General features: G+C 34.8%; 1 protein-coding gene across 6 annotated transcripts in view; it reads right to left on the bottom strand.

The window, feature by feature from the left end:
• Positions 1-228: 228 nt before the first annotated feature.
• Clcn3 (Cl-/H+ antiporter 3) overlaps positions 229-19,177 on the bottom strand; it is a 77,845-nt gene continuing 58,896 nt past the window's right edge. For 3 of the 6 annotated variants that reach the window (XM_004852922.4, XM_004852925.4, XM_004852923.3), the window contains 5 exons: positions 17,473-17,659; positions 13,441-13,839; positions 9,279-9,495; positions 4,808-4,883; positions 229-3,112 (listed from right to left, as the gene is read on the bottom strand). In XM_004852922.4, coding sequence (XP_004852979.2) covers positions 2,954-3,112; positions 4,808-4,883; positions 9,279-9,495; positions 13,441-13,839; positions 17,473-17,659 — 1,038 coding nt within the window. In that variant the 3' untranslated portion in view covers positions 229-2,953. The remainder of the gene's footprint in view (positions 3,113-4,807; positions 4,884-9,278; positions 9,496-13,440; positions 13,840-17,472; positions 17,660-19,177) is intronic. The other 3 variants (XM_004852924.4, XM_087217008.1, XM_004852926.4) reach the window with 1 other exon arrangement.

Raw genomic sequence — 19,177 nt, 5'->3', positions numbered from 1 at the left:
CAACAGGGGGTGCTAGCCCACTGCTAAGAGATGAACATCTTTCTGTTCAACCCAGCATCTTCTCTCTGGCTCTTGCTCACAACGTGCAGAAATGGCTTTGAAACATGAGAAAAACATTGTAATTATCACCTTTCTGAGGCTGTATGTGTCATGCATATTGGCCTACACTGCACAGTGCAGCAGTACAGAGGGAGGACTGGTATAGATGTAATTAAAGGCCAAACCACACATTGTCATATAGGTTTTAATAGATTTTTCTGATTAACTCATCACAGTAATCATTTTTACTGTAATGATATGCAGCTTTACTACACTAGTATAAACATAAATACAGCTCTAGGCAACATCACAGATTAACAAACTAAGCATTGTGAACCAAAAATTGAAAGCAATTATTAATAAGATGCTGACACTCCTGCCCATTTTCATTATACCTTCTCAAACAGGGTACTCAAATAAGGCGCTACACTTATTATATTAATTAATTTGCCAATTAGCTAGGCACATGTATGTCATGTTCTCCACTACTTCATCATTTGGTTGAAAAGCAGACAATGTATCAAAAAGAGAAATGGGATAATAATATCAAAGAAAACCTCTAAATGCATTAAAAATACGGCACCTTTCCTATGTTTCAGTAGTAAGACACACTGAGATGGAAATATACCAAAGAAAATTTATGCTTTAATATCCATCCTAAAATGTCAGTCTGAAGCAAGATGGGCAATGAAAGCAGGACTTGAAATCAAAATGGAAAATGTGCAAAATAAAATCCATGTGCAATTTAATGTATGACACACCTGCAAGAAAACTGGTTTCTCCTTTGAAGGGTTGTAATTTAGGGCAATTAGTCATCCATGAGCCATGCTGAGAAGTTCAAAGTCTCGTAGTGAATTGCACACTGCAAAGATATTTAAGACAGATGAAGATATACAGAACTATCATTTAGAAATAATTACTCTGGATAGTCAAAATAAGTGACAGGTCTATGAAGAAAACTGAAGTCTGCCAAATGGAGGAAGTAATGAGGACCAAATAGTAATTTTTGGCAGATAGCAAAGCTAAGAATAGCTCACAAAACTCCTAATATTATGTTTAACTTTCAATTATCATTCTAATATGGCTTCATGATCTTTTAAGTCTTCAAGGTCATAGGTCTTAGGTGATCTTACAGCTCTTAACAGGTATATTATTAAGAACTAGGAAGGGAAGAATCACTTTCAAAATGTAACAATGGTTCACTGCCAGTTATGTTTCAGAAAATGTCTGTCTGCAAAAAGTCATTTGCTTATCAGAAATGCACAATCGTCGGATATTTTTTGAGTAAATTGCCTTTGCTAAGGGTGAACTAAGACCATGATTAAAACAGACATTTCCAAAAACAAAAATTCTGAACACTTTAGTACATTTTAACTCATCCTGTAAAAATGTGCATTGTGGCTACTCAAACTTATCATCAAACACTTCAGTTATGGAGGTGACTTACCCAGAGATTGAAAGATTATACTTACATTAAAATTTTAACTGCTACCTTTACAATTTTATTGTTTTCATTTTTAAAAATTTTCTAAAAAAAAGGTTAACCCTAATTTTGGGTTTTACTTCACTAGGTAATTTATAATGTTTTGAATGTTCCAGTTTGTGGGTCAAAATGGACAGATCAGAAGATATACATAATCCAGAGGATGGCAGTGAAAGATCAGGAAAAGGTAATGTACACATTGGATCATGGAGAAGTCAGCACAAGCTTTTTAAACCCTTGCTCCCATTGTAAACGTTTTTTTACATCTCCATATTTATAAGTCAGAATTAGTTTATAAAAATCACATTAAAAAGGTAAAATTATTTAAGTGTGATAGTAACTGATCTGTATTTTTATAAATTTTAATCCATAAAAATATAAATAAGATGGTAAATTTTTAAGAAAAGAATTGTACATTTAGTGCAAGTTATGAATTACATTTTATCTTCAGTGTCAGCAGTAAAATATCTTGAGGAAACAAAAGAATGATCTAATTTCAAGAAAGAAATTCCAGTGTTTAAACATGCAATACCAGATACAGTTAAACAGAATACTTCCTTCTCTTTACTGTCAGAGCAGCAGCTTTTTGTTTAATTATGCTGAACAGCACTTGTATATCATAGTAGTATTAGAAATAGAAAATTTGCATAAGACCAGGTCACATTATCCATAAAGTCTGAGAGGAAAAAAAAACTGTTTATCCTTTAAAGTTTTCACTGTTTTTCATTCTGAACCACACAGCACACAAGTTGGGAGATTTTGTTCATACTTCACTCAAGATTTTACCTGCTGGGCAAGCCTTTGACATGGTGTGTGTGCACTGTTCCAAGCCTTTGGTGATGGTACAAACTACATGGTTAATGGCACAAGAAACACTCCCTTCTTGTGATGAAACCTCAGTAAAATCACAGTACATCTCAATATGAGAAAGGACTGCTTCAAAAGGGTACACCAATTTAAGAGGCTTTGTTACAGCTCAGGAGAGAGAGAAATAAAAGCTCTTCTGGAATGTAGAAAGGTAATGCTTAACTACACAATTCATGAATTAAACAGAACAGTTCTGATAAAAAAGGGCAAGACTTTGCAGTCTTATAGATGGCTCAATTCAAAGTCATCCCTCCAGAAATAGGGACTGATAACACGTCTCTGCAGTGTTGGAAATAGGCCAGGTGCTCGAGGACTCCAGCGTCATCTCCGTTGAGGCTCAAGCCTGCACTATCACAGCACATCCTCCACTGAATGCATCCAGTGCAGAACACAACAGGAGCTGATTTGCTGCTCGCAGCTGGGGAAACATCTCTCTTTTCCTTCCTGAACAATTCCTCCATTCCACCAGCATTATTTGCAAACCATGATGCAAAAGCCTGGCTTTTATATTTCCTTTTTAATTTTTTTTTAAAGGAGGAAAAAAAAGTGGACGACTCCCTCAGGTTAAAGAGTTGTGCTATTCAACAAATGAACTTCCTCTTCTGTTTCTTCTCTCTCCTCATCTATGGGGTTCAGTTGAACATTATTGAAGCGGGGTCTTGGTTTGCCGTCTGGGCCATATGACGGAGGATATCTTTTTTTGTTATAATGCCAAGCAGGCGTCTGAAAGAGATAAACAGAAGAATACTATTAAAATAAAAGGGAAAAGAAAACAAGAAGTTAAATCTATAGCTAAATCCTTTTTGCTGACAGGAACAGAGCAAAGCAAGCAGCTTGTGATTGTACTTTCAGAAAGTATTTTCTTGGTAAACAAAATTATCCAGCAACCATCCTTTGATATTAAAAGTATTATGGTCACTCATGGTATGAGGTCCTTTCCACTGAGTCCAAGGACTGCATACCTCACTGAAGTAGAGCTATTTTAATTATTGTATGCCAACAAAAAAGTAACAAAAAGTGAGAGGATACATGAATAGGAAATGATACTGATCCCATTTTCAGAAGGAAAATTCATTCTCATCATATGAAGAAAGCAATAAAATAATCCAAATCCCCTCAATACTTCACTTTTGTTTAACCAAAATTAACCAATTTCTAAGAAATAATTTAAGGAAACCCAGGTGTATGCAGAATCTTCATGAAAGCACATACAATTGAGATAACACACACAGAAAATTGGTGAACAAAAAACTTCACTCCCAAGCTTCAGAACCCCAAGAATAAATCTTATACAACCCACATTTCTAGTACTTATGTTTCCCTTTTTGGACTTTGATCCCCAAAAATAAGATACAGTGCTTTTATGAAAGTTTTAGATGTTAATGCTTACATTAAAAAAAAAAGTGAGAAATCAAGAAGCAGTCCTAAAAGATTATTACAGGTGAAGCAGAAAGCAGAATGAAATGAGTAGCTACTATATTATTCTGGTTAGTAGTTTTTTAAAAAAGGATGCATGAAACACTTGTGAAATATTAGCATACAACAGGAATACATAATCAGATTCTACTTAAGCAAATGGGGACAGGTTTCCTATAGGTGTGACAATTGCAGGGCAAAATAATTTCAGGCATTAATTGCTAAAGCCAGACAATTTTTGTTATATGGTAAGAAAATTCAAGATTTGTAATCATGAAACCACTAGGACGTGAAGCTTGTTAAAACAAGTACATCTGACCCCAAAAGCTGCTTATGGCTTTCTAGAAACATCATATAAAAGGGGTGCATACAGGATCTACATACAACTTACTAATGAAATGGCAGGACACACATTCTAACTTTGAAGGTATGTAGGGCACAACAGAAAAAAAGACTAACATTATAATCACAAATGTATTCACATTACAGTCTACCTGGTGTGTCCACTAAAACATCTTTTAACTGTCACCTATTCTAATTTCCAAGCTCGCTTACAATCATTTAGGAGCTTAGATTTACCATTACTACAACACAGATTAGGAACCAAAAAAGAAAAAGGGTTTGGGATGATGGGGCAGAGACTTTTAACCAGTCAGGAGCTTTCTCAGATCAGTGAATCTACCAAGGCATACAAGGTTTATATATCTACTTTAAGTATGTCCAAATAGTCCCTCATTCAACTACCAAAGTGCTTGAGTCCTTAAAGTGTAAAAGAGATGTTAAATTTAAAAGAGATGTTAACTTTTGTTTACTTTCTATGAATGGAATTATACACATATCTGAATTTATCTTACAGACATCTGATCAGATAGAAATGTCACTGGCAGCGTGGCAGGATTTTTTGTTCAGCAGGTATCTGGGAGAGAGAACTGAACAGTTCACAAGTTTCATGCCTCCTGACTTCTAAGGTGTCTAGTGAGGAGATCTGATACAACTAATCACCAAGGGCTCCACGTGCTGCTTTAGTTGCTCGAGATGCTCTAAAATGTTCTTCTTTGTGATGATCCCCAAGACAATCCTGAAACAAATTATTATGCTAATAACTGTGTGAGAAATTAAATTAAGAGGTTCTAATAATAATGATAAAGAATGAGAGAAGAAAATAAAAACATAAACCATAAGAATGCGTCTCATGAACTTGAGAAAAATAAAAACAAAAATGATTTAAAATTCCAGGTTTCCTTTGTATAAATTCTATTGACTTTCAAAAGTGACACAATGCTATTTTTAAATATTGGTGGTTTATTTTCTATTTCAAATTAAAAGTCAGAATTATTAAAGTTCAAAATGAAGATGACTACAAAGAACAAAAGAAACTTAATAATGACACACAGTCATAACCCCTGAAATTTAAGAGATCTATTTTTAGTGTCCTCTCCTAAGAGGAATGTGTTCTCCCAATCTCGATGACGTCACAACACAGCATCATGTGGATCTCCCACACAGCAAAGGAATGCTTGGCTTTAATGCCTAAGACAAGACTCCCTGCATTTTACTACTATTTGTAATTAAAATTAAGGTGGTGTGCATGAAATAAATAATGCTGACAGAAATGTTTCCTAATTTTAAGAAAGTGAATGTCACTTTTAAAAATAAGCTAATACAACATACTTTGAGAATGGGTCGAAATGACTTTTACTTAAGCATATTTTCCTAAATAAGTATTCCTCAGTTAACATATCATTATTATCACATCAAACAAAGTTACAGACATACATTCTTATAATGAGGATATCTGAAACTAATTAGTCTGCCTTTAATTATTAAAACAAGAGTCTAGTTACTATATAATGAATGAAAATTAAAGAATCCAACTATAATATGTGACATTATAAACAGAAAAATATTTTACTTTTGCTTTAAAAGACTTTTACTCCCCCCAGCACTTAGGAGGCTGAGGCAGGATGAAGGCTGAGAGAGGCCCTGTTTTGAAAAGAACAGAACAGAACAGAACTTTGAAGCCCATCTAAAGTGTCCCCGGGGTAATTAGGCATTTCTTTGAGGATTTGGTTAAGTCATCTGTGCTGTTAAATCGCCTTTGAATACTCTGCCTTCCTGAAGAATGTCACCAGGGGACTTTAAAGCAGTCTGAACCTACAGACATGTCCCTTATGAAAACTTAAAATGATGGGGGCAGGGGAAACAGGGAGGGTAGGGAATTTGGAAGGCAGAAATGTCTCTGCTCGTGTTTTCTTGTTATTTTGTAAAAATAATGTACTGATCCTTAAAATAAAACTAAACTGAAAAGTTCTCAGAGCATGAGAACAACTTTCCCCTTCAAAAAGCTCAAAACCTGCACTATAGAAAATGGGCATTCAATCACTCAACAGATGTTCTTCTTTGACTAAATGAGGACTTAAAAAAAGACAACTGTCAATTAACTATTTTACGGTTGGAGTCAGGAAATGTGAAAATCTTGTTTGGCAATTAGTTAAATATAATAACACTAGTTTAACTCTTACTCATGCTTTTCTGTACAATTAAACAGAATGATTAATTTCAGTTAATACTGTAAATTCTGCCAAATCACTAGGCACACAATGATGAAAGTTACAAATTTATATGGACTGTGGCAAATTCACAGATTTACAGAGTAATCTTTAGAGAGAGAAAGAGTAGTAGCCCTAAAAAGGCAAAAATCTACCCAATCCCAACAGAGAAGTGATCTGAGAACATTAGTGCCAGGTTCTGTGCTGCTTTACTGTTTTTAGTGAGTAAACAAAAAATCAACTCAAAATGTGACTCATTTAAATTTTCTTTTTTGCGCTAAGTGATGATGTGAGATTTAAATGGCAAAAGGTGAACTTCCCAAAGGATGCTCCAACCAACATGAGTTTTATCCACTTTACTCCACCAAAAAATGGCAGCATTTTCAACTAAGTTTAAAAAACTATGTTTCCTAGTATCCCTTGTCTGTCAATCAAAGAATATCAACATTTTAAAAGTTCTGAGAAGTTCACAGTAAAGAAACATCAATTATATTTAATTCAATAGTTTCCAAACTTATATGGCCACCAAACATTTTTTGAGTAACTTCTATTTCTAAAAGATTGAGAAAGTCTGCTAAATTAAAATATAAAACGTGAGACATCAATAATTGCCATCTTTACAATTTTGACACATCTCCCCTTCATCTCTCTATTTTTTCTCCCTTCCATCCAAGGCTCTGCATTTGTCACTTCTGTTCCAAAAGATGTGATTTCTTTTCTGATTTTAAGTCACTTAACTTTACAGGAGAGTAAAACATCTTTCTTACACCGTGCAAAGAAAATAAAGTCCTAAGAGCCACATCTCTGAATGATCCTTTTGCTTTCCATATATACATTAAAAATTTATTTTCTGTGAAGGACTGAATAAGGAAAACATAAAGCAATTAAATATACTCCCTTAGAAAAAAAGACTCCACTCAACTTTTCATATAAACAAGAAGCATTAGGTAAAACCTTAATTAGCTACGTCTCCCCACTATTCACTTCATTACTTTATACTTTCTTTGGAACATGTTCCTTTCTAATATCTATGCTGCCAAATCTTGGAAATTCATCAGCAAGATAAAGTATGAAAATTAACAAATACAATAACTTTGCAGTCGTAGTCATACCTTAGAGAATTACATTTGTATCTGTTAGTACACAAAAGGACAAACTATACCAGGCAAAAAGCACAACTTGAAGAAAACAGCAGCTTATAATATCTCAGCTTAGGTTCCAACTAAGACATAAATTATTAAAAGGGGTCAAAACCCAGCAAAGGTTTCCAAAAAGTTATCTCATTTAACTAGTATTTTTCAAGTTTTTAAATAATGAAGTTTGGTACTGTCATTTTTTTAAATAAACAAAATTAAGCAAAAAACCCCCCCAAAAACCCAGCAGCAGTAACATAATACAACTCTTCTATAATCAGTATCTTTGAGACTTAATAATTCTAAACTCCCCATCCTTAAGAGGTTTATCCCTTTAATGATTTCATATTTCTGAAGTTATTTTAGTTAGCACAGTGAAAAACACTAAATATGTATCTAATTCTACAGTTTCCTATTTTTAGAAATGTGAATATCTATTATGCTATCTAAATATGGTATCTATTATATTTCTATTCTTAACCCAATATAGTATACTGGCCAAGAAAATGTTTTAGTAGTTTAAGAAGCCACCAAAAAAAGGGGTATATTCTACCAGTAAATTACAGTGTAAAATAGCAGCAAGAAATTGGGCTTTAAAGTTGGAAAGCTAGTTGAGCAAATTATTAAACCTCTTTGAGCTTCAATCACTACATGTATAAAGACACACCGCCTAATTTGAAGAGATCCCACAAAGTTAAATGAGAAAACATGAAGGTGTTCAATAAGCTAATTTTCTTTCTGTTTTTCTTTCTCCTTTCTCTAGACAGGGGTCAGGGGTTCTATTACGTATTTTGAGCAAAATGCTTAAAATAACATCAAAAAACAAAACAAAACCCTGCTCTGATTTCCTAAGTGTTTATAGCACAGTATTTCAACCAGTGTTACACTGCTCAGGGTTAGCCATCCAGTTATACATAATCCTTTGTTTCCTTTTCTAGCCTATCTGTTACCTGCCTTCATATGAATCAGATTCTTTAGAATTCTAACAAGGAGCAGTGGTCTACAGGAAACAAAGGGGCCTAAAGAAAGGATGGTGTGGAGACAGATCCCAGGTCCTGGAAATGAGAGCAGTGAACACCGGAGAGTGTGTCTGCTGAGGCATCCAGTGCATTAAAGCTTCACAGCCCCTGCTTATGTTCTTCTCGTGGAGGGACACTGGTAGTTTATGTATAAAAGACAGAAAAAAAAAAAGATCAATATGTACATTTTTAATACATGAGGGTTTGTCATTAGCATTTATGTACAAGATTTCTGGATGGAAAAGATAGGCAAGAAGAAACAGCATTTTTTAAAGGAGATTTTTAGCTTATTTACAAATTTCATTTGTATGCTGAAATACAAATTTCATTTGTACTGGCTTAACGAGTAAGTAGCAAAATATCTAGAAAGTTCTAATTGTACTAGAATTTTATATACTAAAATGACATACGTAAAAAAGAAAATACAGAGAAAACAGGCTTTGCAGTGCTCCATACAGGTTAGGTCCACTAGCCCTCTAAGAAATAAAAAACTCTATGCTCAACATGCTATTCACGTTTTCAGCATCTCTTTTCCAACTCTGATGTACAGTAGTCTTGAAAAATGCTACTTTATGTTCTGGCAGAGAGTGCAAATTCGACATCTTACTCTTTGGTAAGTGTGAAACTTACTGGACAGATGAAGTATTCATAACCATACTACATCATCGATCTCCCATTTGGCAACTGATTCACATTCCTTCCTAACAGGATTCCACTAAAAAAGGAGTTTTAAGTCTGGTCACTGAATGGATTTCTGTGATGACAAACTTACCCGTTGTGTGTGACGAGGCACTGCCTCAGCCCCAGCTTTCGGAAGATATCCACCACGATCTCCATTGGGGTGTGGTCTGTCACTGTAAAAGGGCTCATGTCGAGGATGCTGCGCAATTTCAATGGCCGAGGACTTTCTGCTGGAAGAGATGGGGTGTGTTGTGCAAAACACACCCGAGAACTCCCAACAATACCTTCTTGCTTTTTTCTGGCACTTTCTAAAAAAAGAAAAGACCAAAAATGTTAAATTGATAGGCTTTTGTTTTTAGGGGGAACTTGTTTATCAGAAAATAAATGTATTCTATGACTTCTGGCCTCTTCACATTTTCCTGTCTTCTTAACCAAGAAAGGAATCAACTGAAAAGCCATCTGGTAATTACTTAAATTTAACTGAGTCAGAATCTATCAATAACCAGTAATCTGGAGCCGTTTTCTAACTTTGGGAAACAAAAAGCATAATTTGGAATATGTAATTAAAAAATCTATACATATCATGAGTTTATTATAGGAATCCATCATCAATTGGAGCTTACCTATGTTGTCGCTTATTCTGCACTGGAGGTGAAACTAGAAAGTTTTACCCTTGAATTGACTCTATTGTATACTCTACCCCCTACAATCAAGCTGTTTCTTTCTCTTTCTGATGTTTAAGTACTCTATAATAATGCATAAGCATTACAGATAGGTTGAAACTGACTATACAACCACACTCACAATGGATAGAGTCTGACTTTTGGGGTGGTTTTATTGGGAAAGGTTCTGTCACTTTTTCTCCTCTCCAGTGTGCTCTGTCCTGCCCCCTGCTTCCATTCCCACTTTGAAAGTGCTAGACAAGATGGAGAAAAGTATAGAAAATACAGGAAGGAGAAGGAAACCCAATAAAGGACAGAATGTGAAAATAAAAGTGTTTCAATTTTGTCTATTTTGAGTATTAATCAAAGTAGTATGTGCTAATATAGTATTCTGTTATAGTGAAAATAGTTTGAACACAAACTTTACTACAAAAATATTTAAGCCAAAATAATGAGCATCAGTCCTAGATTGAGAAGCAGATATTCTAAGGAAATACTGGATTGCTTTAACTGAGCTGTAACATATCCAAGTAGCCAGGCACTAAGTGAGGCCTTATCTTAGTAGCCCTTCTGAGTAAGTACTTACTTGCTGGGCCACCTTAAAAGCATAATCATAAATAGTATAGAAAAGAAGGCAACAAATAATTTTTGAAAAATGTTCATTAAGTTGCTTTTAGCCCACAAGAATCTCACCAATGACATGTGCTTGACAACTGAATGGTAGAGTATAAATACTAATCACAAGCACTGTAAATGAATACAAAAACTAAAATGATGTGAAGTGTGACATCACAGTATAAAATGTGGAGGAAGAGGAATAAAAGTCTAGAGTTTTAAATACAAGTCAAGTTGATATCAGAAATATATAGTAATCAAATTTAGACTACTCTAATACTATAATGAGGTATATAAATTACCTTTAACTCTAGTATAAAAGTCAAAGAAAAAAGGATTAAAAAGAACTATAGTTACAATAACTCATCAACAGAAACTAAAAAGATAGAAAGTAATAATATCACATGACATTTTTAGTTAAAATTAACCCCAATTATCAATCACAAACACAAGAAACATTACACTAATGAAAATATACTGATTGTTTAAATAATAAAACATTTTATTACTTATGCATTTATTGATTCGTTGTGGTGGTGGGAAGAAACTCAGTGCCTAGTGCTTATTAAGTACATATAGTACACCACGGAACTACATCCCCAGCCCAAAATACTTACTTTTAGAAAAAAATTATTAGCCTACATACTGGAATGGTCCCTTGATATACAGGATGCCAGAAGTGAATACCATACCTTAAATTTGCCATTTTAAGAATTTCCCTTTTATTCTTTTGTTTGAAAACTGCTGAGATTTAAAGTGTTCTCACCACAAAGTATATGAGGTGATACATTAGCTTGATTTAAACCCTCCACAATATATGCAAACCTAAAAACATATTAATATAGTTTTTCTCAAATAAAATATTTGCAAATGAGTATCACTTTATATGACTATATGGTGTAAGTTATTTGAACAAGCATCATGTACTGAATAATTACTAAGTGCTAGACTGACTGACCAACTGACTGCTATAGTGGGGACTGAACCCAGAAAGCACTAAATTACATCCCAACCCTCTTCAAAAAATGTATTTTGAGACAGAGTCTTGCTGTGTTGCCTAGGCTCCCTCCAATTTGGGATTCTCCTGCCTCAGCCTCCCAAGTAGCTGGGATTATAGATGTGTACCACCACACTTGGCTTAAATTTTTTATGCCATTCATTTATAGACTTTTGAAGCAGAGAAAATAGGTTTTATTTTCTGATACAGATCAGACATTAAAAAAAAAATCCCAGCATTCCTATTTTAATGAACCTAAGTAATCTGAATTTGGATTAGTAGTCTACAAAATTCTGCTTTTACTCCTAAAAGAGGAACATGTCTAGGGCCGGGGATGTAGCTCAGTGGCACCATGTCTGCCTGGCAAGCACAAGGTCCTGAGTTCGATTCCTAGAACTGAAAAATTTAAAAAGAACATGTCAAATTTGGGATTTCAAAAGATTTTACTTTATGAGACAGCACGGAGAAATTTTTGCCCTTCAATAAGCTATAATTTTATATATATTCTATGCATAGTAAAGAATGTAATTTTATTTTATATATATGTATATACATATATACACAAAATCTAGTGTACACATGTTTTTCCAGTGAAAAATTTAAAACTTTGCAAAGATATATTTTGGTAAATATTTGAGGTGTGTTCAAAAAGTCAGGATGGGAGCCAGGTTTGGTAGCACATGCCTATAATCCCAGCAATTCAGAGGCTGAGGCAGGAGGATCACCACATTGATATCACCCTGGACTACCGTGTGAGGTCCTGTCACAAAACAACACAAACATGTCATGACATGACTAACATTTCTGATGGCATGTCTTGATATCACATATACTTAAAGTACCCTTAATTCTCTAACCAGCATTACCTCATCTTCTATCCCAATATTCTCTCAAGACAGTGAAAAAACTTCAAAAATTTATCTACACAGTAAATGGGAATATAGATTATTCCTAATTTTTGCACTTTCTTATCTTTTAAGAATCTGGCCTTTTCAATTTCTATATAAATTCCAAAATTCTGACCTTCTTTTCTCTTTGGCTGGCTGCTAGTAAAACCTAAAGAATGGAAATTTATGTTCTTTCCTGACTAGGGTGGAAACAGTAATGGCTTAGAAGCTGAAACATCTGGGGCTGGGGAATTTAGCTCAGTGGTGCCGCCGCCTGCCTCACAAGTGCAAGGTCCTGAGTTCAATCCCTGGTACCAAAAAAAAAACAAAAACAAAAAAGAAGCTAAAACATCTGAAGACATCCAAACCTGACAACACACTCTGTCATCTCTAGAAGGCACTGTTCTAGTAACCAAGCAAAACCTTTGGAATGATGGGCTTGCTAATCTTTGAAAATTCTTCCTATTCTGTAGGCTTTTCCTAAATTGATTAAAGACATAAGGATCTTTTTTTCTTTTCTTTTTTCATCCTGCCCCTTCTCCTGCAAATTGAGCTTCCAGTTTAATCTGAGAAACACTCCCACCTCCTACACTATTTTCCCTCCTCAAATGGCACAAGAATTATTTTACAATTCTTCAGCCTTGGCCATAGAGGTAAGGTGGAAGGGAGATGACATGCTCTCAAGATGACCTATGGGAGAAAGCCAAACACTTGGATATTTCCAGCTCAGTGTCCTGTACAAACAACTGGGGTGTAACAAAGCCATGACTTAATGAATCTAACCTCTGGGTAGATGGGTACTGGGAGAAGACTCAAATTGTATTAGAAAAGATTAAGTCTTACTGGCCTTCTTGTTAATATAAGAGGACTATATCCCAATCATTTAAATTGAGATGAAAAACTATATTTAGCAGAAAAACAATACACTGAGGCATAAAGTCATTTGTCAGGGAAGATAAGACTTTAAGGGACATAAATTAACACCCCTTGTCCCTGAAACCCAACCAGTTAAACTTTACTTTCCTTTCTTCCAGAAATCTGTGTGTGTGTGTGTGTGTGTGTGTGTGTGTGTGTAGTTTTTAGAAAGGATACCTATTGCAATTGTCAAGTCTCTTCTGAGGGCAAATCCCACTAATCTCTGAGATTCTTTTGACATTATGACAGGAAAGCCATTGTAACTGGTTTCATTAATCATGTTTTCTATGTCATCCACTGTCATGTTGTCCTGTGTCAAGACAGCTAAGGGAGGATCATTCCTCCGAGGTCTCATGACATCAGCTGCCAGGGTGGTATGAGTGAATTCTTCTTTTGCATCCAAGAAAGGGTATCCATTTAAACGGATGTGTGCTTCATAGATGCCTTCTCTACCAAAGGCATCGCCAACCCATTTACTGGTCATTACTGCAGCCATAAGAGGAACAATATATTCCAAGCCTCCGGTAAGCTCAAAAACAATGACCACCAGGGAGACAGTCATCCTTGTCACACCACCTGAAAAAAATAAGAACCACTGGTTAGGAAGCATTGGATCCTGGCCATAACATGTCACTAGAATTCTTATAGTAAGCAGTTGCATGCAAATCTGTAGACAGAACTTAGAAAATGCATTATCAAGAACTACTATTTTCTTAGGACAGTAACTGCTACTTCTAACAAGACCTAGAGAAACACCAAAGTTTTCTGTTTATAACACAGAAGACTATTAGCATACTATTTCAAAATATGTTTATCTTTTATTTGTAAAAAAATCGCAGCCAATTAATTAAGACAATGTTGCCAGTTTGGTTTGTTGTAGCAAAGACATAATTTCACTTTTACAAAAGCTTATTAATTCTTAAGGAATGTGATGGAGTGCATCATGTCTAATTTGTGACCAATCTACAAATTAAACATATATAAGTAGGATATTTAATAAAATTCTCTCCTCTACATCTTTTCAAAATGAGAAAAATATTTGGTGCCTTATGATTTATATTAACAATGTTAAGTAACTCCCCCCTTCTCAGCAAAAATTCATCTATTCACTGATGCAAATCATCATTCTCAACTGATATCCTTCTACTTCTTGTTGCTTCTGTCCCATATTTCAAATTATGCATGCTCAATCTTACTGTTATGTTTATCTCACTTTTCAACTATAAAGACTCTGAGTGATGCACCTTCACAGAAAACACAACGCACTTTAAAACCGGAACTCCTCTTCCCCAAAAGAGATCCTCATTCCAGGTTCCCTGACCCCAACTCCTGACACCACATTCTTCCTAACAACCTACATGATCATTCTTGGTTCATCCTTTTACTTCATCACAATATCTACACTGTCACCTATCCCTATCTGATTCCCTCTGCAAAACAGCCATATAGGGGTCCCTACTCAGGATTTGCACTGTTACCAACATAGTTCACTGAAGACCTTGTGGCTTACGTTTAATATCCTTTTATCCTACACCTCCTTCTTGACTCCAGACCCCATTATTTTTAGCCCACTTTATAAGCCATGCTCCAAGGTTAGTTTTTCCTAAGTCCTATTTTTACAATGTTGTTCCTTTGCTCAAAAACCTAATAGGGCTTGCCATTTGATAATGTACTAGACTTATTTCCTCCTTTATATTTTTAACCTAAAATTAAAAAGGTAGAGTAACCTACTATATGTTATGTATCCATTCTATGCCAGGCATGTTCTAGTTAGTTTACAGAGGCTTTTAAAATGTTTTTGAAACTTAAGCACTTATTTTACTAAGCACTATGCTAACAGCTTTATATGTATTTTAATCTCATATAATTCTCAAAATAATCATGAGATAGTTATTTTCATTTCATGAATTAGAAAATCAAAAACCAAAAAAGTAAAAGAACTTTCTCAAAGTCATCAAGCTAAAAAAAATGGCAAAGCCAGAGCTCTCCCAAAAGTCTGACCAATTCCAAATATAAATGAATCCTAACATAAATTTGGTTTATCTTTTTATAATGTTTCTTAACTAATTCAACTTTGTTTTCTAAAAGTATCCAAAATGCATTCTGTACTTAATATAATCAGTTTCTTCAAAGCCCCATGAATACTAAGTTAATTCCCAACCCAATTCCCTTATCTTCACAGTATAATCTTCAACAAGGCCCTCTCTTCTTTAAATTCTACAAATCTTTCAAAATAAAGTTCAGGTTGAAGTCCATCCCCGGAAATGCCTCATAGAGTAACTGGTTTTGCTTTACTCACAAGACTACTGGTTACGTCTATGTGAAGGAATTACAGGACAATTACTAAATTTATTGAAAGACCTAATAAGTCTTTCATACCTTAGGTAGTGGCATGTCCCATAGATCTGTGCCACTCTTAAATGTGATGGCTTAGGAATAAGTATGATTTGAACTCTTTAATGTTCAGAGATGGTATTAGAAATTGAGAACCAATGACTCTAAAGTGAAGTGCTTGAAGAAATTAGATCCCTAAGACTCCAGGTGGGAGATTTTGACGTTGTCATCAGTATGTCCATAACTGCAGCAGAAACAAAATAAATCTCAATAAAAGAACTGTGGGTTGATAGGACAACTGTTGATTAATCATCAGTTCTTTTAAAAAGGGCTATTTTAAAGATAAATCTTGACTCAAGCTTTAGAAGAGTGCAGGTGACTTTGATGGGCAGTGGAAGGATCACAATATATGGCTTTAAAAATAAGTATAAAGTAAAGCTCATGTTCTACCATTCCTGAAATGCTTCAGCTTTTTGTCTCTAGATTCCTAAAACATTCTTTGGGCACTGTGTATAATCATTATACATTGCTCACTACTGTTTTCTCAGTGTTAGTCTTATCTCCCCAAATTTGATTGTAGTTGAAGGCCCATACTTTTTTTTTTTTGGTACTAGGGATCAAACTCGGGACCTTGCGCTTGCAAGGCAGGCGCCGGAACCACTGAGCTAAATCCCATACTTTTTTTTGAAGCACTCACTGTACCTAGAATAGTGCTAAAAAGAAAATGGAGATATAATAAGTACTTGCTACTTTAATGGAAATGATTCTTCCCTACACTTCTACTGGATATAATACTTCTGAAGATCAATAATTATGTAATTTTGACTTACTGTACTAAAATAAAGTCAAAACATCAAATATGATTAAATATTATAACCAAAGTTTAGCTGACATCTTAAATATAAAATAACTATTTCCCATGCTAAAGAAGACAACAGACTCTTAAGTGCTTAAAACAGATATTATGCTTTTCTTTTCACTAAACTGAATAGCTACCATTTCTTTTGCTACAAATACATCTTAATAGTGGTGTTGATAAATAAATCTTTTCCTATGGCTAAAAGTAAATTACTGCAGAGCTCAAAGTACAAGCACTGTGAAGCTTTGTTAGAATACTAATCATAGAACTTTATAATCTTAATTGTTATCGGTAAGCCAAAAATCCTCAACAATAAAAAAAAAAATCTCCTTAGAAAGGATTCAAATTAAGCTTCTGTTGTACTATGATGGTTTCTGTCATAAAGTAATTATGCACAGTGGACCCTTGACTTACGAACTCAATTCGTTCTTGAGGGCTGGTAACTCAAGTTGCTCAATTGAAGGCTCAGGCTCCTCTATACAGCCTTCAAAGTCTCTCTCCTGTATACAGGCAGATCTCAGTATCCTTAGAGAGACATTGGCTCAGGATTTCTCAGTTAACCTCATACAGGAAAGGATGTTGTAATGTTCCTTCCAGAACTCTTTAAGGGTTAAATCTGTATCTGAGACCATCTGGAAGCACAAGCAGCTGGCATTAGGGTCATAACTCAAGACTTTGATCGTAAATTAAAACTAAAATTCCTGTCATAACGCAAGTTGTTCCTATATGTCAGGCCAGTTGTAACTCGAGGGTCCACTGCAACATTACAAATATACTAACTACCATTACATTTGTACAATAACAAATGTTCCTAGACAAGTAAAATAAAACCCAGTATGTACTGTAAAATACCACAGAGTATTAGTCTTCATTTCTGTTGATATATTTCCTCCCTCCATGCTGCACCCTCCTTCTCCCAGCAACTCACCCATCAATTAAACACAGGCATCTACTACTGGCTATTTTCTCTTTCAGACTTACAAACATCTACATACAAGCAGACACAGTGATGTTACCTAAGCACGCAGCAGCACCAACCATGGCATAAAGGCCAGGTGTAATGCAATCAGCTCCGACCTCACACCACTCCTTAAAGATAAACCAGTCATGGTGATAGTAGGCAAGTTGTTCTACTGCAATCCCCACAATCCTTCCTGCAATCGCTCCAATGGCCATGCTGGGGATGAACAAGCCTGATGGAACCTATAACAATAATTACACTCTTAATGAAGCAGAGATCCCCTCATATGTTCAAAACCTTCAGTCTGTGAATTTGTGTCTAACACTTTTGATTCTTTCCATATTTTACTGATATAGCAAAATCTAGTACAAATACAACTACAGCAAAATCTTATTAATAGTACCTTACTAATTATATGAACTCAGTTACAAAGTAACAAACCATATTTTCTAAGGCAAAGAGAAAATACCTCAGGATTATATATCCTTTATCTCAGGGATTCATTTATCACAGAGATTTTGTAAGGCTAGTACCTAACAAAATTTTCATTAGTCCATAGTGAACTAAGAAAAAAAGGAACAATTTTTCACAAAACTAAGTCAATTCAGTTTGAAGCACTATACTTAAATCCAAGATTATGTTCTTCCAACATATTAACCAATGGTAGAACTATTAGATGCTATTCCATTCCTAAGTGGTATATTGTAAAGTGGGCAATCTTAATCAGAATTAAGTATTTTGAGTGGAATATATACACAAATTAACTAAAAAGAGAAAATTATTTATTGAGTTGAATTTAAACAACAAAGTAAGAATAGTAACTGGCTCAGGCAAAATTATTTAAGACTATTGAAAAACTAAAGCTCTAACAAGCTGGGCACAAACCACTAACAATGGAATACATCGGAGTTATTAAAGGGATACAAATACAAGGGATGAAAAATACAATCTCCTAACAATTATGATTCTTCAGCCAGAGCCTAGGACTTAATATAGTGTTGCCAATTGCCTCCAGCCTCCTTACACGCTGTCAGTGTTACTCAACTGTTGATACCAATACTCGTGTTTCTGTTAGTGAGAAAGTTGGGGCTTAACAAAAAACAACTTAGTGTAGAAAGAGCTTCTTTAACTTGCTTTTCTAAAGAACTATAGATGTAATAATGTAAAGAACAAGTAAATGCTGACATATGCTTCCACATATGCATCACTGACAGTCACATAAGGAAAATTGTATTTACTGACAAATCACTAATCAATTAATGCTATTCTCACTTTTTAAGCCTAAGAGAAGCAAGACCCAAGAGCAAAAGTCCTTAAATCCTTGATGAAAAGGTATCCCTTGTAATTTATGTCCTTTTAAACTAATACTCTATAGGTAGGCAAGTTCCCTTAAGTTATCTATATCCTAATTCCTAGAACCTGTGAATATATTATGTTACATGGCAAGGAGGAATTAAGTTTGCGGATAATCAAGGTTACTTAATCAGCTGACCTTAAAATATGAGATTATTCTGGTTATCTGAGTGGACCAAAAGTAATCACTAGGGTTGTTTTTGGTTTTTAATGGAAGAGGGATTTAGAAGAGTTAACAACAGTGATGAGACAAGACTTGATCAGCGACTATTGGCTTTGAAGACTGAAGGATGACATGAGCCAAGAAACAGAGGCAGCCTCTAAAAACTAGAAAAGCAAAAACAACACTCTCCTACAGCCTCCAAAATGCCAGTGAACATCTTGATTTTAGCCAGTTAGGACCTATT

The sequence above is a fragment of the Heterocephalus glaber genome, unplaced genomic scaffold (genome assembly GCF_053883595.1).
Source record: "Heterocephalus glaber isolate CG9 unplaced genomic scaffold, H.glaber_assembly_v1.0 deba00001461, whole genome shotgun sequence".
NCBI classification, from domain to species: Eukaryota; Metazoa; Chordata; class Mammalia; order Rodentia; family Bathyergidae; genus Heterocephalus; species Heterocephalus glaber.
Note: the sequence above shows the minus strand (reverse complement) of the source record. Positions and strands in the feature narration are given on the sequence as shown.